General features: G+C 37.5%; 1 protein-coding gene across 24 annotated transcripts in view; it reads left to right on the forward strand.

Moving 5' to 3' along the window:
• MAGI1 (membrane associated guanylate kinase, WW and PDZ domain containing 1) overlaps positions 1 to 26,308 on the forward strand; it is a 636,912-nt gene that overhangs the window by 519,455 nt on the left and 91,149 nt on the right. For 11 of the 24 annotated variants that reach the window (XM_025985052.2, XM_025985080.2, XM_072720505.1 and 8 more), the window contains 4 exons: positions 4,834 to 5,040; positions 13,242 to 13,443; positions 20,297 to 20,379; positions 25,402 to 25,437. In XM_025985052.2, the coding sequence (XP_025840837.2) occupies positions 4,834 to 5,040; positions 13,242 to 13,443; positions 20,297 to 20,379; positions 25,402 to 25,437 (528 nt within the window). Of the gene's footprint in view, positions 1 to 4,833; positions 5,041 to 13,241; positions 13,444 to 20,296; positions 20,380 to 25,398; positions 25,438 to 26,308 lie in introns of all 24 variants that reach the window. The other 13 variants (XM_025985045.2, XM_025985062.2, XM_025985069.2 and 10 more) reach the window with 2 other exon arrangements.

Consider the following 26,308-nt stretch of genomic DNA (forward strand, 5'->3'; position numbering starts at 1 on the left):
CTTCCCCTCTCTCCTGCTCATGTTCTCGCGCTTGCTCTCAAATAAATAAATATAATCTTTAAAATAAGAAAACTGATGTATGCCACACAAGAGCATTTATGAAGATCATGTTTTCATCCCCTTTTTTACATTTTATTTCTAGTGTCTGGCATAGTGGCTGGCAGAAAGAAAAATAAAGCTCTATAGTGAGATAAATGAATACTAGTAGAGTGAAAGGCTGTGTAGATTTGATTCATTCTGGCTTAAAACTCAGGGTTATGGTCCTCCTTAAATATTTTATCAAGCTCTAAAAATTGATTTGCAGTCCCCATTAATTTTTAAATGCATGTCAGAAAATATTTTCTTTGGCTTGGTCATGGCCAAAGATTGTGCCTGTTAATTAAGGCCAGCAGTGGCTTCCTCTTCTGTCTTCCCTTGCCCTCTCTTCCCTCCCCAGCCACCATCCCTGTTAAGTTTTATTGTAGAGCCAGTTTTGAAAATAGCCGCAGAGACACACACATTCCCACTTGAGAGGGAGCAGGCCACCTCTGGAAGTGTGTGTTAGCTAACGTGGAGAGTGTAGGACAGTTAGACTCATGTCTCCTAGAAACTGTAAAGGCTGTTAGGTGATAACCCAGTTAATTTTTTAATCACTTCTAATTCTTTATCTGATTTTTATTTAATACCGTCAAGTGATCCATGTATTCCTCACAGGAAGTCTGTTGCATATACTCTCTGTAAGTTTGCACTCTACCATGGCCAGGCTTGGCCTGATGATGACCAGCGTGGAAGCTTGATAAGGCAGAGAGTTTGCTGGCAGAGGGCAGTTGTAAGGGACATGCCCAGGGGCCAGGCAGCTAGATGTGGAAGGTGAAGAGGGCAGGTCAAAACAGTGAACCCATGGTGCCTGGCCCATAGCAAATGCACCACTCATCCTGCCCATCCTTCCATGGTGTAGACAACATGGGATTTCAGCATAATTCCATCCACCCAGAGTCCAAGGGACCAAAACCACATTTACCCAGAATCAAATCACTAAGACCAATCTGAGTTATCGAGGCCATTTTTGAAGTTTTAGGTTTTCTTCCCTCCCTTCTGTGTCTAAGCCCCTTTGTATGCCCATGCCTTTGCATTACAGCAGCCTTAGCAAAGCTCTTCTTGACTGGGGCCAAGATGTTCATCTAGCAAGGACAGGGACACCCCAAAGGTGGGAGAACAAGTTCTCTGCAGAAATCCTTAATGCAGGGGCACCTGGGTGGCTCAACTGGTTAAGCGTCTGCCTTCGGTTCAAGCCATGTTCCCAGAATCCATGTCAGGCTCTATGGTCGGCAAGGAGCCTACTTCTTCCTATCCCTCTGCTTGTGCTCTCTCTGTCAAATGAATAAATAAAATCTTAAAAAAAAAAAACAAAAAACACAACCCTTAATTCAATGAGTGCAGTGTGTTCCAGGTAAATTGGCTGTGGTCACACACATGTCATCAACACTGTCTGGGAGAGACGGAATCTAAGGAACCAGAATTTACAGTTTGTCAAGCAGCACTTCTCAGTATATCCAGATTTTAATCAGAAATATTCCATTTTTATATGTTAGTGACTAATTCAAGTTATTTTTTTTAAATTGGTGTGTGTGTGGGGGGGAGGTGGACAATGTCTTTGAAGGCAAGTTGAACCCTCTATAGTTAGAGAACTACTAGAAATAAACTTCTCCTTAAAGTTTGTAGGCAATATGGAAGATAAGAAATGCTGGAGGGATTTGAATAATTACACCATTTCCCATTTATAACTCGTTGGAGTTTACAGGATACCTTCTAGAAAGTTATAATCCTGTGAAGTCAGACTGGAGCTGTCATTTCTGTCACATGGGGGAAGGATTAGACTGAGGGTTAAAAAAAAAAAAAAACTTGCCCAAGGTTATTTGGTCATTGGCAAGTTTTGCTGCTTGTTCCCTTACAAGAGTAAAGGAATAATATTCAGTTATCTTGTGGGAGGCACCTCAGACACATTGTCTCATTAATCCTTCCAACATGGTGAAATGAGCTCATTTGAAAGATTAGAAAGAGAAACTATCAACATTAAGTAGCATTTATCAAGGCTCAGTGTAGTGGCCGACTTTAGTGTGGATTAAAGGCTTTCAATGGACCATTGCATTTTATCCTCAAAACAGGCGCTCTTGATAGAAACTAGGTATTCATAGAATCCCAGTTTTATAGAAGAGGACAAAGAGGTTTTGTTTTGTTTTGTTTTGTTTTTTTCTTGTTTGTTTGTTTGTTGAATGGTTAGATGCCTATGATTACGGAGCCAGTTAGTGGTGAAGCTAGGATTTGAAGCCCAGACGGTCTCTTCACCACCTACATGCCTGTACCTTAGATTAACCTGATGAGATTACTGCTACACAACAGCTTGTCTTCTACAACAGCCATTGCATGTGGTTCAGCCTAATAATATGTACTTTTTTTTTTTTTTTGGTCTCCAGTCAATCTTAAACTAATTTTCAGAAACAGTAAACAACTACGATTAAGTGGATTGTTTTAGGGAGTTTATAGTTGCATTAAGAAATCTGCTCCTCATTTATTAAGAAAGATTCTGAACCTGAAAACTGAGGAAAATCCACACGTAGTTGTCAAATGTATGGAGAACTTTTCTTTTCCCGATATTTATTTTTGTCCTAAACTGAGGGTATCTACATTTTCGTTGATTTTTTTAAGTGACAACAATTTCCTGAATGTTGCTTTGGTTTAATGGCCCTGAAAGTGAATGATAATGTTTGTAAAATGATAAAATTATAAATAAAGGGACCCATCCTTTGGTTCCATATTTTTGATGAAGTCGTCTTATGTAGACATTGATCTTTGTTTCACTTGCAACTCAAAAATGCACATGATACTTTGGTGTAATAGTGGTCAGAGGGAATTAGAATTAAATTCATTAGAGTTCATCTTTCTTTTTTTTCCCTGTGAAGATGAATTTTTAAATAGCTGTTTTACTTGCCTAAACTGCATTAACAGTCCTTAGTCCATGAAAAACTCAGCACTATGGCCTGCTTTCAACTTCAGCAAAGACGTGGGATGTCCTTAGATGTAAGCTCTGTGGAAATGCCTCTAAAAACATATATGGGATGGCTTTCTTCAGGTTGGTTATATCCCATCCCAGACCATTATGTTGGAAACTTGACAAGTTTTTTGAAGAAACTGATACCATCATCTTCTGTGAAAGAACTATGATGATTGAGTGGAGTACAAACCTCCAAAATGTCTTTCAGGTTTTACTCTGGTGTCCTTCTAACTCAAACATGGTACCCATTAGTCTACTATAGGTTTTAACTTGTGTGGTTAGTTTCCCTGCTGACTTGCACTGTCACACCACTGTCAAAGAAAGTGGTTGTGCATATTTGTAAGTGTGGTTTGACAAATATTTTTAAAAAATGATATTAATAAAAAAGAGATTTTAATAATAAAATAAAGGCTCAATGGAAGCCAGTTCTTGACCACCTGTGTGTCTCATGCACAGCAATTTGTTACTGTCTCCTTTTGCTTTTGTACTTGTGTAATAAAATGTCTACTTTATGTAATTATGTAGTGAAGTTAGACAGTGGGATGAATCCTTGGGAAGAAACAGTGTGTACGAGATTTGTTATTATGTATAAATTCTGCTTTACTAAGCAAAGAATTACAAACATTGCTTAGGATTTATTGAAGGACTCAGTGTAATTTATCTTCCTGGCCTTCCTTTAGAAGATGTGTGATGGGGATTGGATTAGTGGCATTCTAGTGCTATTTTTTTTATCATGTAGTCACTACATATTATTGAGCTGTATTTTTCAAACTTTGGCTGTTCATGAATCACCTTTATGGTTTTGTCCATATCTGAACATAATATCTATTATTTACTTGGAATATTCTTTAAAATAACTTATTTTTTTAACTTAAGTTTTCAAAAGGAAACTCTAATCACTGCCATTACTATTATTTATTCAGTTACTTATTTTTTAATATATATAGCTGACTTTTAAAACAAGAAAGTCACTTTTAAAAAGTATTGCTTTTTCACTTAATTTGAAAAGTAAACTTTATATTAAAACCATGACTTCGTAGCTACATTTTTTAATCCACATTAAAAATATACACATTTATTAAAATAATAAAATGTAAAAATCCATCCAGGTACTATTCAGAATCACTTAGTACACTGAGTCAAATGTGGGGGGAAACGTGGCTCAAAGTGAAATGGATATTTCCCAAAAGAGTGACCAGCGTGCCACCATTGACACAGTTTTCTGTTAAAACTTGGCAAGGGTTTGCTCCCACCCCACATGACCCTGAGAGTCAAGCCTGCCATTCAGTTAAAGAGGTGCCACGTGGTATTCACCGGCTTCCTTTTTAAATAGTGCCCTGGTTTCCTCTTAAGGAGTCCCCTTATTAAGGGAAGGTGACCTTGACTTTGTAGGCACGTAAAGGTGCTGGCAGTAATGAATTTTTTATTTTTTTGTGAAGCTAACTCTAAATTGGGTTTAGCATTATTCTGGTGCATATATATAAAAAGGTGACCAATTGAATTTCAAATGTAATGAGGAGGAAGTTTTGCTATTCATTACAGCCAGCTTTGTTTTTATTACTAGTAGGTTCTTTGCAACTAAACAATGCAGCTTTCCTCCTGACTTCTGAAATCACCATGTCTAGCTTGGTAGGAACAACATCTCTTGTAACCTATTCCAGAAATGAAATACAGTGTGTTCTGGTTTTCTAGTTAAAAAAAAATTTTTTTTCCCCAATGTGCTGAGAGATTCATGTGAAGCCTTGAAAAAAAACACAAAGTATTCTTTCTAAAACATGCAAATGTGTCTCTCCATCACCTAGGAAACTATTATGGGACACCCAAACCTCCTAGCCAGCCAGTCAGTGGGAAAGTGATCACAACGGATGCCTTGCAAAGCCTTCAGTCTGGCTCCAAGCAGTCGACCCCAAAGCGAACCAAATCCTACAATGATATGCAAAATGCTGGCATAGTCCATGCGGAGAATGAGGAGGAGGATGACGTTCCTGAAATGAACAGTAGCTTTACAGGTAAAGACCAGACCACCTTCCCCCTTGATGGACTTGGGATAAGGGGCGGTGAGAGGGTTTTGCAGAGAGCGAAGAAAAGGTATCTCTCGTCAAGAACTATTCGGAAGGGTTGACAAAATTCAAACTGACCATGCAAGGCTTGGGGAAAGGGTGGTCTTTTCCATGATCTATCTTCATGATTCTTTGCAAGAATATTTTAACTTCTCCCAAATATCTTAAAAATGTTAGAGGGAAATATCTATAGAAGGGAATCAAGAAGAATCAGCATTGTTTCCTTCACTTCAAAATGGTATGTATTAAGAATATTTGTGTTTTGTTCATTTATTTCTTGGTCTTGACACTGTTCTGTAATTATGCCTGATGGCTTATAAAGAGAAATATGAGGACTTGCTTCACAGTTTAATATCCTTTGATGCTGTATGGAAGGCTGGTGGCATCCTTTTATCTTCTACCTTTGTAAATAGAGATTACAGTGGAATTGTATAGTGTTCTGTTAACTTGTTCAATTTTTCTATATCCCCTAACTGGAGAAAGATGGAAACATAATGGATACTTGATTATATCTTTTTTTTAAAATATTTTATTTATTCATGAAGACACAGAGAGAGGCAGAGACACAGGCAAAGGGAAAGCCAGCTCCATGCAGGGATCCTGATGCAGGACTTCATTCCCCGGACTCTGGAATCAGGCCCTGGGCCGAGGGCAGGCACTAAACCACTGAGCCACCCAGGGATCCCTGTATTACATAGCATATAATACTCCTTGCATTATGCATTTAAACATGCATTCAGGGGCATCTATGCCCAAGCTTAGGTATACCATATTTTATGAGGGGATCTTTAAGGACAATGCCTCTGAGTAAGACTATACAGGTTGAGTATTGCACAATTCCTAGGGGTACCGTTCACAGAGACTATGGTGTATATTTCTTGGGTTAGTGTAGTGACCCAGAACTGTTCAAAGATATTTTTCACTATATGAGGGTTTGACCTTATATAGGGACTCACAACTGTGCAAGACATGAGTCACTCCAGTTTATAGTATTGTGACTTTGAAGAACAGCTGGTTTCTTCTATTTTTCTTCTACTTAAGTAGTTTCCTCAATATTTAGCATATCACTCTGGGGGAATTATCTATTTGCAGTATATGAAAACTTCATCTCTCTTAGTGAACTTTCCTGACATCACCATACTTCTGTCATTACTTGATTAGACTAAATTCCAATAAAGGGGGAATTAAGCTTGTATTTTCCTCCTTGCATTAGCAAATCGAATAGAATATTTAGGGAAATACTTGTATTAGTTGAATGCTTCCTAGAACCCATATAAGCCTCTCTGAAGTTTTCTTTCTTTTTTTTTAAGATTTTATTTATTTTTTCATGAAAGACCAAGGAAGAGGCAGAGAGACACAGGCAGAGGGAGAAGCAGGCTTCATGCAGGAAACCTGACATGGTACTCCATCCCAGGTCTCCAGGATCAGGCCCTGGGCTGAAGGTGGCGCTAAACTGCTGACCCACCCGGGCTGCCTCCTGAAGTTTTCTAATTCATTAAGCTCAGAAGCCTAAAATTCTTCAAGGTGACAATTAAAATAATTTCTGATGGTTTTATTGCCATAATAGTAACCCAATATTTCTGCAAGAAGCATTGAGTAAAGGGAGATCTAGTTTGTTATCCTAGCTTCTTGGTTCATGGGTAAGGTTAAATCATATCTAAGTTCTCCCTTTCAGCTCTAGAATCTGATTCCATGAAAATCTCCATTTTCTAGTTAGAATGGTTAGGCTAGGGGCTGACCCATAGTCATAATAGCTAGGAGAAATTTACCATCTTTTACATATGCATTTGTTGAGATCAGCTCATTTCATTTACTTAGAAATACATGATTCATGTATAGTAGTCCTTGCTGATAGAGAAGCAGATTATGAAGAAAAAGAGCTAATACTTCTTTTAAAAAGTAGCTAACATTATAATGTCTTGATCTTCTAATAAGTAAGGATAGCAAATGATAATATAACCCAAAGCATAGTTGTAGGCACAGAAATAAGACCTTCGGAGTGACGTGCACTGAAATAGCTCTGCCATGTGGACTGGATGGTCCCCAAGAAATGTGTATCCCTTATTTATCCTCTTTATTAAGTAGATTTCTTGGTATAAAGCAAGAACAAAGTAGGATTTATTGACTCTAGGTTTTACTGCTCTTCCTGTTTCTAGCTACCATAAATCTTGATCTCTAGAAGGCTTGCCTCAGAAACTGACTCCATTAGATGCTCACTTGAAATTCTGGCATCAAAGAAAAACTTTGGGGCCCAGGTCATCATTGCTAGAATCAGTTTGATCATTTGCTCTCCATACACCCACACAAAAGTCAAGTGGTAGCTGACTATCTTCTTTCGCTTCCTGTCCTTAACACCAAGAAAGCTGATAGGATGCAGAGAGAAATTATCGTCAGATACACATGTGATGGGCATCCTCAGTATCTTGAGTAAATGCCTCCTCACTTACCAAGCTACAACTATGACAGCTGACAACCTGTCATACCCTAACTCATATAAATTCTTTCAAATAATTGACACTACCCGGCCTATGATATGTGTATCAAACTAGCTATGTCAAAGCATTTTGCTCTCTGAACCACTTTAAGTAGCAATCCACCAGCTACTTGGTGCATAGAGTGACAATAACATAATGAGGTCTTGGCTCCTGGTTGGGAGAGTTATGATAAAGGAATGAGTGTTGTTTCCACATATAGAAACATGATGGAGCTATTAAAAATATTTACTGAGAGGGACGCCTGGGTGGCTCAGCAGTTGAGCGTCTGCCTTCGGCCCAGGGCGTGATCCTGGAGTCCTGATATTGAGTCCTGCACTGGGCTCCCTGCATGGAGCCTGCTTCTCTCTCTGCCTGTGTCTCTGCCTCTCTCTCTCTCGATATCTCTCATGAATAAATAAATAAAATCTTAAAAAAAAATTAAAAATAAAATTTTTAAAATTTATTTATGAGAGAGAGAGAGAGACAGAGACAGAGACAGAGACATAGGCAGAGGGAGAAGCAGGCTCCATGCACGGGGAGCCCGACGTGGGATTCGATCCCGGGTCTCCAGGATCGCGCCCTGGGCCAAAAGCAAGCGCTAAACTGCTGCGCCACCCAGGGATCCCTAAAAATAAAAATATTTACTGAGATATTTTAATTAACATGCTGTTGCTACTATCTTAGGTGACTTCTGCTTTAGTCTTTTGAAGGAGGTACAAAGTGTGTGAATAATATTGGGAATGTTTATAGGCAAAAGAGCAAGAGACTGTGGCAAGAAGCATCCAGGGGACAGCCTCAATTCTTTTCTGTCATCAGTGACTGAGGCAAGAGCTGAGCAATGAAGAGTCATCCCAGATACTCCCTGTGGTACTGACTGTTGAGCACAAAGCAATAGGCCAGTCTTTTATAAACTGTGCCCAAATTATTGGCCTAAACGAGCCTTTGAGAATGAACACTCTTCATGCATGCTTCATGAAGGTAGAGTTATACCACTGACCAAAGCACACAGTTATTTATACCAAATAAAAGCATTGGTATAAGTACCTTGTTTTAGACAGCTTGGAAAATCCGTAACAAACCACCATTCTTTAACTCCCTCTAAGAGACACCAAATGTTATTTAATTGTATTTTGAGGCTTTTCTTTTTTTTCTCTCAGCAGCCTCCCCTATTTTTGAACATGAGGTTGCTGATGTTTCTTTTCCATTAGCAGGCAATGATAAAGCATTGCTTTGGAATGTGAAGAGATGATATTACTATAAGAGCTAATGTTTCTCCGGCACTTTGTAAAGCTTTTTACACATATACTAGAGAGGTCTAATAGCTTGCCCAAGATCACAAAGCCAGTGAGTGTCAAACCCCAAAAGCTAACTTCAGAGCCTGCATGCTTATCCAGTGCTCTTTGTGTTTTAAATACAGAGTTTATTAGCTCTGTATGCAGTCAGAAATGCACCTAAATCTAAAAGTAGATATCCTATAATATAGGCTCTAGAAATGTATTTTTGACATGACCTTATATTCTCAAAGTCTCCTTTGGAAGCCCCCCAAGTATGTGTATGTATATGTAAATGCTTGGGAGCTTCTTATTTCCTTTAAGTGAAAAAGTAGTTTATGTTCATTTATGGTTTACAAGTCAATTTCACACAGATCCTAGAAACCACCTGGAAATGTTGAGAGCTAAGCAACCTAGGCATTAACTTTTCCATTTTGCTGTTGAGAACACCGAGGAATGGTGTGTACTCCCCTACTAGACAGTGGGAGAACCAGGCTTCCTTGTTCCCCCATCTATTCTGTATTCTAGTAATCCATTCTCCTATCCTGTTTGGATCCATTAGCAACCGTTCTAAGAAAGTTATGGCAGTACTCTTAAATGTTTGGTAAATCACATGAAAAATTTTATGAAATCAAATGAAAAATTTTCTGAAATCAGAGTATATGTCAAAGTCAAAGCCATGAGTAGGGCTATGAATTTTTAAGTCCGTATTTTGTCCCAGCATCTCATTGTTGGAATTCCTATTTTCTTTGAGAGAAAGTTGGTTTAAGGTTCTGTTGAACTGGAAAGAAGACACAGAAAGCCAAACATTCAAATTGTTTACTTTAAATGTCTATGGCTTTTTTTGTTTTTGTTTTTGTTTTTTTGGTTAATCAATTAGATGGGAGGAATCCTTTGACAATGTATACCCATATCAAATCATCATCATGATGTATACTTTAAATATCTTACCATTTTGTCAGTTTACGTCAGTGAAGCTAAAAAAATTCTTTTGATAAAAAATATCTATAGCTTTTAGTATGTCAATCATAGCTCAATAAAGCATTTTTTAAAGAAGACAAAATATATAACATACAAAATATTTGGATAATACAAAATAAGATCTAGTTGCTAGAAAGATTTTCATTTGTCTTTAGGAAATTACAGTTACTAAGCTATCTTGCCAGTGAGCTAATATTCCCTCCCCATAGTTAAGCTTTGGAACCCTGGCAGGCCTCTTTTTTTTTTTTTTTTTAACTGTACATCCTCAGTGTGAAGCCACATCATTTCACATTTATGTCCCACCAATTGCCATGCCTTTTTCCTGTTACACCCAGTTTCTATTAAAATGGGTTAATTAAAATTCTTTAGTAAAATTATCGAATGTCATCCATTGTCCTGGTACTTCTCTAGCTCTTAAATGTCGTGTTAAGAGATGATCACTGGCTCTAGTACATTGGCATTTCCAGTAGTAGGTTCCAGTCCTGAGTACCCATGATGCCCACCCTGAAGGCCAGGCACTTTGGTAAGCATTTTACTTGTCCTTAGTCCTTCAGTTCTCATGGCATGTGCATCTGTTTCCCCACTTTACAGATGAGGAAACAGATGCTTAGAAAGGTTCCAAAGTCACACAGCTAGAAATAGGCAAACCTATGATTGTAGTCTGATATCACATTCATCGTTTTTCTGCCAGTTTCCTAAAGGCCAGATGTGACATGGAGACAAAGGTTAGTCATAATAACTTTGATGAAGAAGAAACCGATGATGATGGCAGCTGACAAATGTTGTTAACCATATGCTAGACACTGTCCTGGCTTCTTTACTCATGCAGTCCTCCCCATAATCCTGTGGACTTGATATGATGATCTCCATTTTATAGATGAGGAAACCAAAGCATATAGAAGTTAATTGTGTTGCCCACATTAATAAGGGGTGAGGCCAGGCTTCAAAGTCAAGCAGTCTGGATCCTGAGTCAGTGCCTATAATCAGTAATATCTCTTTTTTTTTTCTCGCTCTCTCTTTTTTTCTTTTTTGGTTGTGCGATATTGCTTTATTTTTTTTTTTAAGGAATTGTGATTGAAATATTTGGAGTGTTTACCTAAATATACAGATTCCCACCTTCTCTTAAAAAGCCAGAGATCTAGAGATACTGAGTCCACTTTTCCTCAGGATGCTAATTACCTGGCACTGAGTTCCTTGCTCCCTTCAGACAGGCTGCACTCTCTCTCTAGTACCCCTTCTAAATGTATCATTTGTGCCTCTGGCAGATCGAGGAGTTTGTCTCATACTCTGGCCCCTTGGCAGTAGGACAAAACCCTTCCTAGAAGCTGACGGAGTCACTAGAAAATTCTTTATCTCTTTCCTGAAAGTATGATTCTGGTACTTGAATCTTCATCACTAGGTGCTTTAAAAATGCACTTTTTGGAATCTTCTCCCAAATCTTTTCTCTGTAGTAAGGAGTCAGAATCTGCATTTTAGCAGTCTTTCCAGGTGATTGTTATGTATCCTTCCATGTGAGATGTGTACATTCTAAAAATATCAGAAATGATTAAATGTTGGCTCCTAGAGACTAAGGGTGACTCTCTTAAATCTTGCCAAGTTTTGAATTTATTTTTTATTGATAGTAATTTTGAAATATTTCTTCCACGTTGGCCTCATTTCCTTTTTTCAAACTTCAAAATCCCAGTTGCTTTTTTTTTTTTAAGATTTTTTTTTTATTCATGAGAGACAGAGAGAGAGAAAGAGAGAGAGAGAGAGAGAGAGAGGCAGAGACATATGCAGAGGAAGAAGCAGGCTCCATGCAGGGAGCCCGGTGTGGGACTTGATCCTGGAACTCCAGGATCACGGCCTGAGCCAAAGGTAGAGGCTCAGCCACTGAGCCACCCAGGTGTCCCTCCAGTTGCTTTCTTAATCTCCAGTCATGGATACATATTGTAAAACCAACTCAAACTGGCTTAAGCAAGAATTTAGGGGATCAAGCAATTGAAGAGGCTGGGAGCACATAGAATCAATGGCCCAATCAAAGGTATGAGGTGACTTTACCTCTCATTTCTACTTTCCTCTGTGGAGGCTCAATTCTAAGGCAGGTCTTGCCAAGCTTGTCAAGATGGCCACCAGCACCTATGGCATGAGAGTCTGTCAGCTTCATAATTTCAGCATCAGGAGGGTAATTGCAGGCAATTTCAATGCCTGGTTTGCTTTGGATTATGTTCCTTATCTGATCACAGACAAAAGTGATAGTGCGACTTAGGCCCACCACATGGGCTAGGAATGGGTTTAAGTGAGCCCCCACCTAGACCACGAGGACTTTGAATGGATGTATTTCTAAAGGGAGGTCTGAGAGTGATTCTAGGAAAAGATGAGAGAGATGCATGGCAGCCTGCAATGGTGATGGATTTTTGGTGGAGGTGCTTACTAGGCTTAACATGTCCTCCATCCAAACTTTGAATTACGCTCATTCTTATGTGTGTCATTGAGCGCTACTCATTGAAGAAAGATTTGAAAACAGCCTTTTATTATTCCTCAGTCTGCTTTCAGAAATCAGAAATGTCTACAGGAGAATTACTGTGGGAGATAGAAAATAACTACAACCCTTGGTTATTATGTTTTAAAGCCTCATGGAGACTGATGTTTAATATTCTTGGCCTCTATAAAAATTCAGCCAGAATGTCAACAGTGCCATTTGTGGATACTTTGATGACATCAGCTCTTGATGTTTCTAGTTAATAAGGAGGCAAGGAGATTCATGTACTTAGAGTCTTCTTTTAAGGCCCAAGTCAAATTAGTCCACCCACATGATCCTGTTCTGGGGGTAACTGTCTTGGTTTTCACAGGAACATTCCCCTCACTTTTCCAAAAGAGGCTCGACTCTGACTCATTGGTATAGCTGTGTCTATATTCTAAAGTTCTGTATACTTTCCAGTTTGATATGCCAGTCTTTGATCTTTGCCATTGTCTACCAAAAATGTTTTAAATAATTGATACAAAAATGGATAATGATGCCACTGTACCTGTGTTTGCAGCATGGACTTTCTTCTTGCTCTCCAGGGACGTCTGAATCATGAAGCCAAATGATACCTAAGAGCAAGAGTATGGCTCATTCTGTGTTTTGATGGCCTTATTAATACAAGAGACTTGAGGTTTTGAGTCATGAATTTGTTTCTTCTTTGGCTTTTCCAAGATTTTGAGCAATGCATTATTTGAGCATGTCTATCTCTTCTTTCTTTTTAGGTCTAATAAATGTGGTATGTCATTTTGATGTTTTCTATTGAAAGAATTTCCATATAAATAAAACAGAATAGAATTGATGGTGAGCAATTAAGAAAGAGTGAGGGCTTTTAAGAATATAGACACAAACGGTAGTGAACTCCTTGGCTTGGGATATGATTGATGAATTTATTTTCTCTATCTCCCTTCAATTTAACAGCCGATTCTGGTGACCAAGAAGAACACACTCTCCAAGAAGCAGCACTACCGCCTGTGAATAGTAGCATCGTCGCTGCTCCCATCACGGACGCTTCTCAGAAGTTCCCTCAATACCTACCTCTTTGTGCAGAGGATAATTTAGGTCCTCTACCTGAGAACTGGGAGATGGCCTACACCGAAAATGGAGAAGTCTATTTTATAGAGTAAAGTATACCATTCCTCCTCCCTGAAGTACTTCTTTTCTGTCATCTCCCCTTCCTTCCTGCTCCCTAGTGGCCACACTGGTAAATTACATCTAAAAGGACCCACTACCTGCTTGATGGTATTCTTTTAGGCAATTTAACCAGCTTTGTCCAAAAAAGCAATTAGCATAGCATCTTAATCATTGGATCTGAGGAGCTTGAAGAAGCATAAGGTTAATAATTCCCCTAAATATCCCATTATCCCTATAATGGCATAGTATATAAAATATATGGAGCCATTAGGAAGAGGTAAATCCTCTGCTTATTCTTTCTTAATTGGATGAAGAAATTTTTGTTTTTTATTTTTGTTTTTTATTGTTTGGTTGTGTTTTAAGAATTCTTCTTACATTCTGGATATAATTCCTTTATCCTCTGTGGTTTGTCAACATTCTCCCCAAGCCTGAGTTTTCTTATCATTGTCTTGACTATGTCTTTTGAAAAGCCTGAAGTTCTTAATTCTGAGGAAGTCTGATTTATCAGTGTTTTTCTTTTGGGGTCTGTGCTTTTAATGTGCTGGCTGAGAAATTTTTGCTTAAATCAAAGTTATAAAGCTGTCGTTTTCTGCTATCTTTGTTGTAGAAGTTTTATGGTTTACATTTTACATTTAGGTCTCTGATCCATTTTGAGTTTTTTTTCTTTCTCTCCATGGTGCAAGTACATAGATTAAAATTTGAGAATACAGGACCACCCCCCACACCCACCCTTATCTGCAATCTCACTTTCCATGGTTTTAGTTACTCGTGGTCAGCTGTGTTCTGGAAACAGGGGATCTTCCTGACATATTGTCAAAAGATCAGTACTAGCCTAATGCTGCATTACAATCTTTGTATCATTCACCTCACTTCATCTCACCACATAGACATTTTATCATTCACATCATTATAAGAAGAAGGGTGAATAGAGTGCACTAAGTTATTTTGAGAGAGAGAGAGAGACTACATTCATATAACCTTATTTTATACTATATTATTATAATTGTTTTATTTTACTATTAGTTATTGTTGTTAATCTCTGTGCCTGATTTATAAATTAAACGTCATCATAGGTATGCATATATAGAGGAAGACATAGTATACTTAGGATTCAGTACTGTCTATAGTTTCAGGCATCTACTAGAGGTCTTAGAACTAAGCTCCTATGGATAAAGGGAGGCTACGGTATATAGATATGGAAAGTCTTTCAAAATTAAAAACCCTATATATGTATCTTATTTGTGTGTGTATATTTACATATATAATGCACATTGTTAAAGGTAGACATTTAGTAAATAACCTTTACTAAAAATTGAAAAATACACAGTTGTAACCATTCTAAAAAATCTAAGATAATATAACATTTTAACGAGTAATAGTCAATTTTTAAAATGCTGCTCTTTGGCTTTATTATCAAAATTCTCTGTTAAGATTTACCATGGTTTTTTAATGTACCACTAAAAAAGGAAAACAGAATGGCCAATTAAACTATAAAATAAATTAAAATATACGTAAATCTGTTATACTCAAATAGATTGAAGGTCTGTTCTTCAGTGAACAATAACAAGACAAAACTGACAAAGAAAAAAAAATTAAAAAGACACAAATTACTAGCATTAGGACTTAAACAGGGAACACTGCAGACCCTGAAGACATTAAAAGGTAATCAGAAAGTGCTGCCAGCAAATCTACACACATAAATTTGACAACTTAGATAAAATGGCCCAATTTTGTGAGAAGCATGAACTACCACAACCCATCCAATATGGAATAGATAATTTAACTAGCTCTATAACTATTAAGGAAAATGAATTTGTCATTTAAAAACTCGTGAAAAAGAAATCTCCAGGCCCAGATGGTTTCACTGGAGAAGGGCTCAAAGAATAAAATTTCTACAGTCTTCTTCTGAAAATAGAAGTGGAGGAAGGAACACTTAGCAAATATGTGTAGGAAGCTATTGTTACCTTGTTACCAAAAACGAAGATGCTCTAAGAAAAAAGGAAACTACAGAGTTGTAGCACAGGGGTGGCTGAGTGGGTGAGCATCTGACTCCGTTTCGGCTCAGGTCATGATCTCAGGGTCCTAGGATCAAGCCCTGCATTGGACTCCATGCTCATCTCAGAGTCTGCTTGAAATTCTTTACTTTTGCCTTGCCCCACTGGCATCTTCTCACAATAAATAAATACATACAATTTTAAGAAGAAAAGAAAAGAAAAAGAATTCTACACTATGACCACATCGGAATTATCCTGGGGATACAAAATTGGTTCACTATGTGAAACATTCATAAATATAAAGTACCATATTAAGATAGTAAAGAAAAAAATCACATGATCATTCATCAATACAGTAAAAGTGCTTGACAAAATTCAGCACTCATTCATGATAAAAATAACAGAGGGGAATTTTCTTGACTTTATAATATCTACCAAAAATAACATTATACTTAGTGGTAAAATACAAAAAACAAAACAAAACAAAACAAAACAAAACATTAATGATGATAAAAAAAGAAACTTCCCCTGCAAGATTGGGGTCTAGCCAAGGATATTAGCTCTCACCACTCTTTTTTTTTTTAAGGTTTTATTTATTTATTAGAGGTGGGGAGAAGCCAGAGGGAGAGGGACAAGCAGACTCCACACTGAGATTGGAGCCCCACTTAGGACTTGATCTTACAACCCTGAGATCATAACCTGAGCTGAAACCAAGAGTCAGTCGCTTAACCAACTAAGCTACCTGGGCATCCCGCCTCCCACCACTCTTAATCAACATGGTCTTGGAAGTTCTAGCCAGGATAATAAATCACGAAAAGGTAATAAAAGACCTACATATTGAAAAAGAAGGAATAAAACTATCCCTGTATGCAGATTACATGAGTGTACATAAGAAATGTACAAAATCACAAAAAATTTTCAAAAAAGTTTTAGAATAAGTGAGTTCAGCAAGATCACAAGACAAAAGATAAGCACACATGTATATCTATATGAACATGTGGACAACAAAATTCAAAATAAAATTCACATTTACTTGCAGAAAAACACCATTTGTATGTAAATCTAACAAAACATGGACAGGATGTTGTATGCTACAAACTACAAAATATTGGTGAAAGAAATCCAAGAAAATCTAAACAAATGGAAAAGTGTCCCCTATTCATGGATTGAAAGACTCAATTGTATAGTAAAGATGTCACCTCTCCCAAAATGAATATACAGGTTTAATGCAAATCCTGTCAAAATCTCAGTGAGGTTGTTAACATAGATAAGTTCATTTTAAAATTTATGTAGAAATGCAAAGGAACTAGGATAGCTAGAAAACTTTGTGGTTTGGTTTTGTTTTGTTTTAGCCCACAACCCTGAGATGAGAACCTGACCTAAGATCAAGAGTCAGACACTTAACCAACTGAGCCACGCAGGTGTTCCTAGAACAGTTTTGAAAGGAAAGAATAAAGTTAGAGTAAAATCAGTATACTGGATATCAAGACTTCTAGAACCTTAGTAACAAAGGCTGTGTGGTATTGGTGAAGAAATGGGCACGTAGGTCAACGAAACCCAGAAACAGATCTACAAATATATGCAAGTGATTTTCAACAAAGATGCCAAAACAATTTAATGCAGGGAAGATAGCCGTTTCAAGGAAGTGGTACCAGATTAAGCATTTAGCCAGAAGTAAATAAATTAACCTCAACCTCAACGTCACACCTTTATACAAAAAGTTAACTCACAATAGATCATCACAGAGTTAAATGTAAAGCATAATGCAGTTATACTTTTTGGGAATAAATGGGGTGCTCAAGGACTTTTGCTTTTTAGACTTGATATCAAAAACATAAACCCTAAAAGTAATCATTGATAAATACGATGTCATCAAAATGAAAAACATTTGCTTCAGGAAAGACCCCAAAAAGAGGATGAAATGCAAACTACAGACTGGGAGAAAATATTTGCAAATCCCATATCTGAAAATGGATTGTTATCTAGAGTATATAAAGAGCTCTCAAAACTCAACAGTAACATTAAAAAAATTCAATTAGAAAGTGAACCACAGACATTTCACTGAAGCCGATATACAGATGGCAAATAAGCACATGAAAAAATGTTCACCATCATTAGCCATTAGGGAAATGCAAATTAAAATTACAAAGATATCATTACATGCCTATTAAGATGGTTAAAATAAAAAAAAATAGTAATAACAGTAAATGATGGCAAAGATGCAAACTAGATCATTGCTGGTGGGTATGTAAAATTGTATGGCATTCTGGAAGACAGTTGGGGAGTTTCTTATAAAACTAAACATGCAACTACCATATGACCCACCAATTGCACATTTGGCCAGAGAAGTGAACACTTAACATTCACACAAAAAACTGGACATGAATGTTTATAGTAGATTTATTCCAAATAGCCAAAATCTGGAAACAACCTACATATCCTTCAGTGGGTAAACTCTGGTACATTCATGCCATGAAATACTACTTGCAATAAAAAGAACTAATTATCACTATATGCAACAACCTTGATGGGAATTCTGCTGAATGAAAGATAGCAGCAGACCCCAAAGATTATGTATGTTTGATTCCATAGAACATTTTTGCAATGAAAAAACCATAGAAATTAGTGAACATCGGTTAGTGATTGCTAGGGATTTAAAAAGGGTTTTGGGGGGCAGGGATTGGAAGAAAACCAGGTGTGGCTATAAAAGGGTAACATGAAGGATCTTTATGATGATGAAAATGTTTTGTATCTTGGCCATATGCATATCAGTATCCCAGTAGTGACATTGTACTTTAGTTTTGTAGGATATTACCATTGGGGGAATCTGGGTACAGGGCAGGTGGGATCACTCTTTTGTTGTTGTTGTTTTTCATTTTAAAGATTTTATTTATTCATGAGAGACAGAGAGAGGCACAGACCCAGGAAGAGGGAGAAGCAGGCTCCATGCAGGGAGCCCGATGTGGGACTCGATCCCGGGACTCCAGGATCATGCCCTGAGCCTAAGGCAGATATTCAACCGCTGAGCCACCCAGGAGTCCCTCTTATGTTCTTTTTTACAACTACAATATCTCAAAATACAAAAGTATTTTTTAAAATTCTCTTCTTTTTAAAATATATTTTATTTAGGGGATCCCTGGATGGCTCAGCAGTTTAGCACCTGCCTTCGGCCCAGGGCATGATCCTGGAGTCCCAGGATCGAACCCCACATCGGTCGGGCTCCCTGCATGGAGCATGCTTCTCCCTCTGCCTGTGTCTCTGTCTCTCTCTCTCTCTCTCTCTCTCTCTCGTCTCTCATGAATAAGTAAATAAAATCTTTAAAAAAATTTTAAAAATAAAAATAAAATAAAAATAAAAAATATTCTATTTAAATTCAGTTTGCCAACATGTAACACCCAGTGCTCATCTCATCAAAAGTATTTTTTTTAAATCATAAATAATCTTCCCAGCAATGACTATTTTTACTATCTTGCTGGTTTAGGAATAGTGCAGACCATGGGTTTTGGTGTTGGACTCCTGGGTTTGATTGCCAGTGTTGCTAGGTACCAACTAAGTAGCCTGGTACAAATTTCCTCACCTCTGTCCTCATTTTTCTCATCTTAGAATATATTAATACTTCCCTCATAGGGTTATTGTGATGGTTTGTAAATTGTGACATACGTGTAAAAGAACAGATTCTGCTAGTTGTAAGTGAACAAAGAAATAGCATCAGTGATGATAGTTGTTACTGTTTTACCTTTCATTAGCTTTTTTCCCCCTTTTTATACAGTTGAGGTGATTTGTATGTGCATTTGCATATTGTTTTTCACTGAAACCATTAGTGTTTTTGACAATAAGATTTGAATCTCAAATAATTGTCGCAATGTTTTTCAGCGTTTACAACCTAAACTTCAGATGTCCCAAAACAATTAAGGTTACTACCTAAACCTCAAAAAAAAAAATTTTTTTTTTTAATTTCTGATTTTCATTTCTGGTTGTAACTTGAACTACTACTGGCCTTCTTTGAACTTGCGCAGAGTGGCCTGGGAGTCATGGGGAACTTTGTCCCAGGGTACTGAGCTTTTTCTGGGCAGTTCCTCCAGATGTTCTCATGATGCTTCTAACATGGTTGCTGGGCAGTAACCTTGGGAATACTGCTGTACAATTTCAGACCGTCAAGGCCTGGCTCAGCATCTGTTGAAACACTTCATCTGGAGTTGGGCTGTGCCCTCCAGAAAGCAGACAGTTCAGCTGCTTCAAGCTTTGTGAGGTTTTTTGGCCCAAGTCCTATTTATGATAGGTAATTTCAAGTTGCCTTCACTCTGTGTGCAACGTAATTCAGTATGCTGTGATTAATGATAGGTATTAGCAGCTGTGAGCCAATTGCATGAATTGAGGTAGTTTCACAGTGTCAGGGGAAATCTTATGTAATATAATGAGTGAAATAGCAGCCTTCCTTGTGAATTCCAGCATCCAAGGTTTAAGACAGAGACAAATTTAAAGCAAATTGGAGTTTGCTCTTCTGCAAAGGTGAAGACATAAAATAAGTCTAGACAAGGAGAGACCGTATAGACAAAGAGTATCATTTGAAACTCATTTTTCAAAAATAAAACTGGTGTCACATTTTAAGCTTTTGGTAATGGAATGGTTATACCTTAGATAAGTTAAAAAGTCTACCTAAGGCCCTTCCTGAGCCTTTTCTAACTCTAAACTTGGGCTCTCTTCTGGGTTGGGCTTGATGTTGGAAAATAGCTTTGCTCTAGTTGAGGGGAAATGTTCAAGAATGTGTAATTCTTTTGCCGTTGAGATTTTTGCTTTTTTTTTTTTCTTTCCTTTTCAAATGTATTTGTTTTTGTTTCTCGATTTCAGCCATAATACAAAAACAACATCTTGGTTAGACCCTCGGTGCCTGAACAAGCAGCAGAAGCCTCTGGAAGAGTGTGAAGATGATGGTAAGGGACTAGGAAGAGGTCTTGGTTCAAGTGAGTTGGGGGCTCATTCACAGGTGTAAATTTTAAGGTTTTAGAGCAAGAGCAACCAGGTTTTAACAATTGAGTTTTTAAAAGGTAATCCAATTTCTAGTAAATGAACTGTAGTTTCCAAAAGCAGCAGGGGAATCAGAATTGTTTTTAAAGGAATGATTTGTTTACACATAAATACAGATTCATGCTAGTATCTCCATTAGAAATCACTTTAAGACAAACTGTTTCGGGGATCCCTAGGTAGCTCAGCAGTTTGGCGCCTGCCTTTGGCCCAGGGTGCGATCCTGGAGCCCGGGATCGGGTCCCGCGTTGGGCTCCTGGCATGGAGCCTGCTTCTCCCTCCCTCTGCCTCTCTCTCTATCATAATAAATAAATGTCTATCATAAATAAATAAATAGGTCTATCATAAATAAATCTTTAAAATAAATAAATATGTCTATCATAAATAAATAAATCTTTAAAAAAAATACTAAGACAAACTGTTTCACTGAAGATGTAACCTCTACCTTCAGGACCATGGAAAAAAAACTCTAGAAAAATCTCTGGGAGTAGAGAAAAAAAGATGCTCTGGTTACTTACCTATTGGATCCTAATCCTATATTACAAAGTCTCAAAGGAAAAAATCAAGACCTTTTATTGAATTCTACATGTTTCATAACTTGACACAGGGAAAGCAGATTGTGACTTCTTTGGGAATTTCTGTGTAATTTAGAATATGTCCTAATTATCTGAAAAGTACATTTTTCTAAGAAAGAGCCTGAGGTGTTACCCTTAGCCCAACTTTCCCTGTTAATCTCAAAAAAGAATCAATTGGCTATAAGAGTTACTATTTTGAAGATTTCATTTCAGGGTCTTAGGATTTCTAATTACTTTTCCAAAATGAAAAAAAAAATTAGAAGAAATATGTTTCTTTTCAGTACACCAAAGTCTATCCCAAGTTCTACCAAAATTACTTTTTTGACATGGATGAATTAAAAGGGAAATGGTTTGTTTTGCTACTCATTATTCATCTCTGGCATTTGAATTAGTGGTATAATTATGGAATATGCATTTTACTGTAAGATAATGAAACTTTATTAATTTGTCCTATGGGACAGAATTGTTGTATATATAAACTTGAGGTTTGTCTGAAAACATCAGTCAGTAAACTGTAATACTGCCAAAACCTTGTCCTCCTATATCCTTCTGCTGTACGTGGATTGCAGATACCATGAAATTAGCATAGAATTATGTGTTCGTATTTATCTGACTCCATATGCAAATACAAATCCTTCTGACTAAGGAGGCATGGCTGAAATGCTCATTTTATTTTGGTTGCTTAGTCTCATTCCTGAAGAAGGAATTGAAAATGTGTGGTCAGCTTCATTATTTTGCATGCTTAAGGGATAAGAAACTGTCCTGCTATTCAAATATTATATTTAATATGTAATATAAAAGTGACCAATTTTCAAAGATCAGAACATAAAAACATTCAACCATAAGATTTCAGGGAACAAAATTTAATCTTTATTTGATGCTTGATGATTGTGAAGGCATTTTAGACTTATTACCATAGGATCTTCAGTGGCGGTCTCCATTATAATTACACTGGAACATATGAAAATGCCTATTAATGTATTTTATAGATGGTAGAAGACTCCCAGTAGCTTTTACCAAGAGAAACTTTATTGAGTAAATGTTGAGTAGAGTTACTGAATGCTTTTGTTACCAAATCTAGTAAAGTTGACCCTGAACAACAGAGCTTTGAACTGTACTGGCCCACTTTTTTTTTTTTTAAGATTTATTTATTTATTCATTCAGAGAGAGAGAGAGAGGCAGAGACACAGGCAGAGGGAGAAGCAGGCTCCATGCAGGAAGCCCGACATGGGACTCAATCTCAGGTCTCCAGGATCACATCCTGGGCTGCAGGTGGTGCTAAACTGCTGCGCCACCGGTGTTGCCCATACTGGTCCACTTTCATGTGGATTTTTTTTCAATAAATATATTAGAAAAATTTTGGGAGGTTTCTGACTATTTGAGAAGCCTGCAAATGAATCTTATAGCTTTGTGAAGAACCAAAAATATTAAGAAAGATTAAGCATTGTTGTAAGAATACAGTATATAGTACTTACAGTGTACAAAATATGTGTTAATCAACTATGCTATTTCAAAGGTCTTCAACAATAGACTATTTGTAGTTAGGTTCTGGGGGAGTCCTAAGTTATACACAGATTTTTGACTGCAGAGAGTCAGCACTACCTAGCCCTTGTATTGTTTAAGGGTCAACTCTTATTTTTAATTCTTAGAATTCTTGCCATTGGTGTTAATGACAATATCTCTGGAACAAGTATGTATTCATACCAAATAGTGCTGGTTTATGAATTATACCTCCAGTGTTAGGGTTCACATATCCTTGGGGCACCTGGGTGGCTCAGTCGGTTAAGCATCTGCCATTGCCTCAGGTCGTAATCCCAGAGTCCTGGAATTGAGTCCCACATCAGGCTTCCTGCTTATATGCTCTCTATCTTTATTGCTGTCTCTTTTTCTCTCAAATAACTAAATAAAATCTTTTAAAAAAAAAAGGATTCACATATCCTTTTTTCTAGAAATTATATGCATGTCTGTGTCTGTATACACCAACAGTATAAATATATAACCAGATGTTACCACTCTGTCATTTATCAGTCCCCACACCTGCATTTTCTTTTGCCCGTTAACACAAATCTGCCTTGTGTTTATGTCATGATGCGAAGAAGAATAATGTTGTTGGTCACAGTCTTGCTTCTGTCTTTCTGTTTTCTGCAAGTCATAGACACATGGAATGTAACAATATAGCATCATTCTTATTGTAAAAATTCTATATATTCTGTTTCCCTAACTCAAAAAAAGTGATGAACTGGGATTTTGATCTTTTACCTTGCCTTTGGGCTCCAGGCCACTATTTTAATCTGCCTGGTTGATAATGCTTTTTGTCTGAAAGAGATTTCAAACTCAGTCCACTTAAAACCCAACTAATGATCTCTTTCCCCACAAAACCTGGTCCTCTGTAGGTGTTCCCTACCTTGGTCCAGGGTAAAATCCATGCATACCTCAGTCCCCCTTGACCTACTACTTACCTAGACATTCATGTCCACCCATCTACCCTCTGAATTTGTTTTGCCTCCCAGATATCTCTGGAATCCATTCAATATTTTCTTCACCACTTGTCACATCATAGTTGAGGTCACACTCATCTCTTTTTGTTTTCTTTTTTTTTTTCACACTCATCTCTTACCCACACGCTTTCCCACTCTCTTTACAGTGTACCCAGAGCAGTCTTAAAATGTCAGTGTGATTGCGTTATCACTGACCACTCCCTCAAGCCCTATTCACTGGTCATCTGTCCACACCGTTAATACTCAGCCCTCTCCCTAGCTGGTCCCCAAGCCCTAAGTGGTTTGACCCCTGACTTTTCTCACTCTGGTTTCTCTCCACTTGGCCCTTCAGCCCTACTGGTTCTCTCTTAGAATATTCTTACATTTCACAAACAGTTATTGATTGCCTTCTATATTCAAGTGTGTCCTAAGAACTTCAGATGTATCAATGAACACAGCAGTCAAAAATTCCCTGCTGTCATAAAGCTTAAATTCCAGTTATTTGTCACCTTCAGTCCTTTGTTAAATTGTTCATATCCTTTAGGTTACAGCTCAGGGACTTTTTCCATGACCTTGCCCCCAGATACGATTAGGTCACCCTGTGATATGTGTTACTTTAGAGAAATAATCACAGTTTAAATTATAGTTTTATTTATGGGAGTTTGAGATTTGTCTCCTCCCCCATAAGGATACTTGGTCTGTCACTTTGCACAGTGACTGGTCCATAGTAGGTCTCTCTCATTAAATACTTATTGGAGAAACGAATACATGCACCCCCCAACATTATTTGATAATATCTAAATGGGTATTTTCTTGAAAGATTTTATGTAAATAAGATTCCGTTTTTAAGAGAGAATGCCAACACCAAAACTTATTGTCGGCAGTTGAATCGTTTTTAAATCAAGACATGTTGATTACTAAAGTCAATAATCAAGACATCCATCCATCCATTTAGAAATATTTAGAACTTACCACGTGCCAAAAACTCCTCAGCACTGAGCATTTTACAGTAGTGAAAACAGTTTCATTCTCTGTGTTCGTGGAGCATACAGCAGAGGGAACAGCCACTTGCTCTGTAGCTGGAGAGACTTTACACATGAAATGATTTGTTATGTGTTGTCCCATGTTCTGTTATAATACAATGTTTTACTTACAGCAGGAGGAGGTCAAGAATGGAGAGTATCTTGATTGGTTTTTGCCCTCTGACTTACAGAGAGCATTTTCATTCTAATATTTCTGAGCTGTTTGACTTAGAAGTCCTATACAAACTAAACGATGGCTCCCCATACTCATTTCAGGGCAGCCTTCAAGCCTGCTTTCCTAACGTGCTGACATAATTCCTCTCTAACTCCCTCTGTAAGACCCTGGAGTGTAGCACATTTTACAATCTGCATTCTCAATTTGACCTCACCTTCCATTTTTCAGGCCGCAGTATTACTTATAAGTTAAGTAATGCTTTAATTGTGAGCATAATTGCCTCACTGACTAGAGGATTATTGCAGGATTAAAAGGTCTCCTATTGAAAGGTGTAACAGCTTTGTTTGCCCGAAATAAGGTCTGTAATAAGTGACTTCCCACTTAAGAACATTGAAACCACAAAGGTATTTGTCATCTTCTACAACCAATCAAACCCTATTCTGATGTGCAAGGAAATGAGCCATATAATTATGTTGCCAATATCAGCTCTTACCGTTTTGTGATTTACACTGAGGTCTCTGGTTTACTAGCCAAGCCAGTGAGACAGGCCACAATGCAGGTAAGGACAAAACAGAGTGATGTGTTTGCTGCTGTTTTTCTGAGGGGAGTTTTCTTTCTTGGTGTTGGTGTCTGAATTTTTCTCTTTCTTTTCTGTCTCATTCCTGCTATTCCTTTGGAGAAGAAGGGGTCCACACCGAGGAGCTGGACAGTGAACTAGGTAAACCCTCCCAGCCTGCTGCCTCTGCATGACTCACCCTGAATGCTTTTGTCTCCATCGAATTGCTTACTCCTTCAATTTCTTAAGTTTGCACTTCTTCAATGATGATTTTCATTTCGGCTTATCCATGAAAGGTCAATCTTATAACCCTTGTGTCTGACTTGCAGCCACCATGCAGAGTTGTACTAAATTGTGTCTACAAAGAAAATGAGTGAATTGAGACTAGAATGAGGGTTAGCAAATTGGTGCTAGGTAGTCTTGTGAATTGAAGATTGAGGAAAAGACTTGAGAGGATAGATGCTTTCTGTGTGCCTTTGTCTCTCGTATAACCTACCTCCACCTCATTTCTTCATTTGGTGCAGGTGGTTATCTACAGGGGTCATACAGAAAAGCAAAGCAAAACAAAAATAAAAACCCTCCAAACTCTTAAGGATCTTTGTAGAAGTAATAGCAATACAGTAATTCTCCTGATCAACTGAATAGTTAATAAGTCTTAGTCTTGTGTTATTAAGTCACCAGCCACACGATGACTTTGTAAATGTAGTGAATGGCTTGAAAACCAGATGTGGAGCTTATATGTAACATTTTCCTTGGGGTGTGTATATCCATGTAAATCAAGTCTAATTGTTGCAGTTAGAAATAATTTATATTTGCAAATAATGCCAAATGCTTTTATCTTTGCTGTTGGAATATATTGAATTATGTTCTATGCTAAGTTTTACTTTTAGCTTCGAACAATATTAAAATCAGTTTGCATTCCATCTGATGCATTTACTGAAGGATAGATTGGAAAACACAGTTTTTCAAGCTAAATTTCATATAAAAGTCTTGGCTTATTGAACATTGACCATCATTTATTTTTGAGATAGAA

Source organism: Vulpes vulpes, chromosome 9 (assembly GCF_048418805.1).
Source record: "Vulpes vulpes isolate BD-2025 chromosome 9, VulVul3, whole genome shotgun sequence".
In the NCBI taxonomy this organism is placed as follows: domain Eukaryota; kingdom Metazoa; phylum Chordata; class Mammalia; order Carnivora; family Canidae; genus Vulpes; species Vulpes vulpes.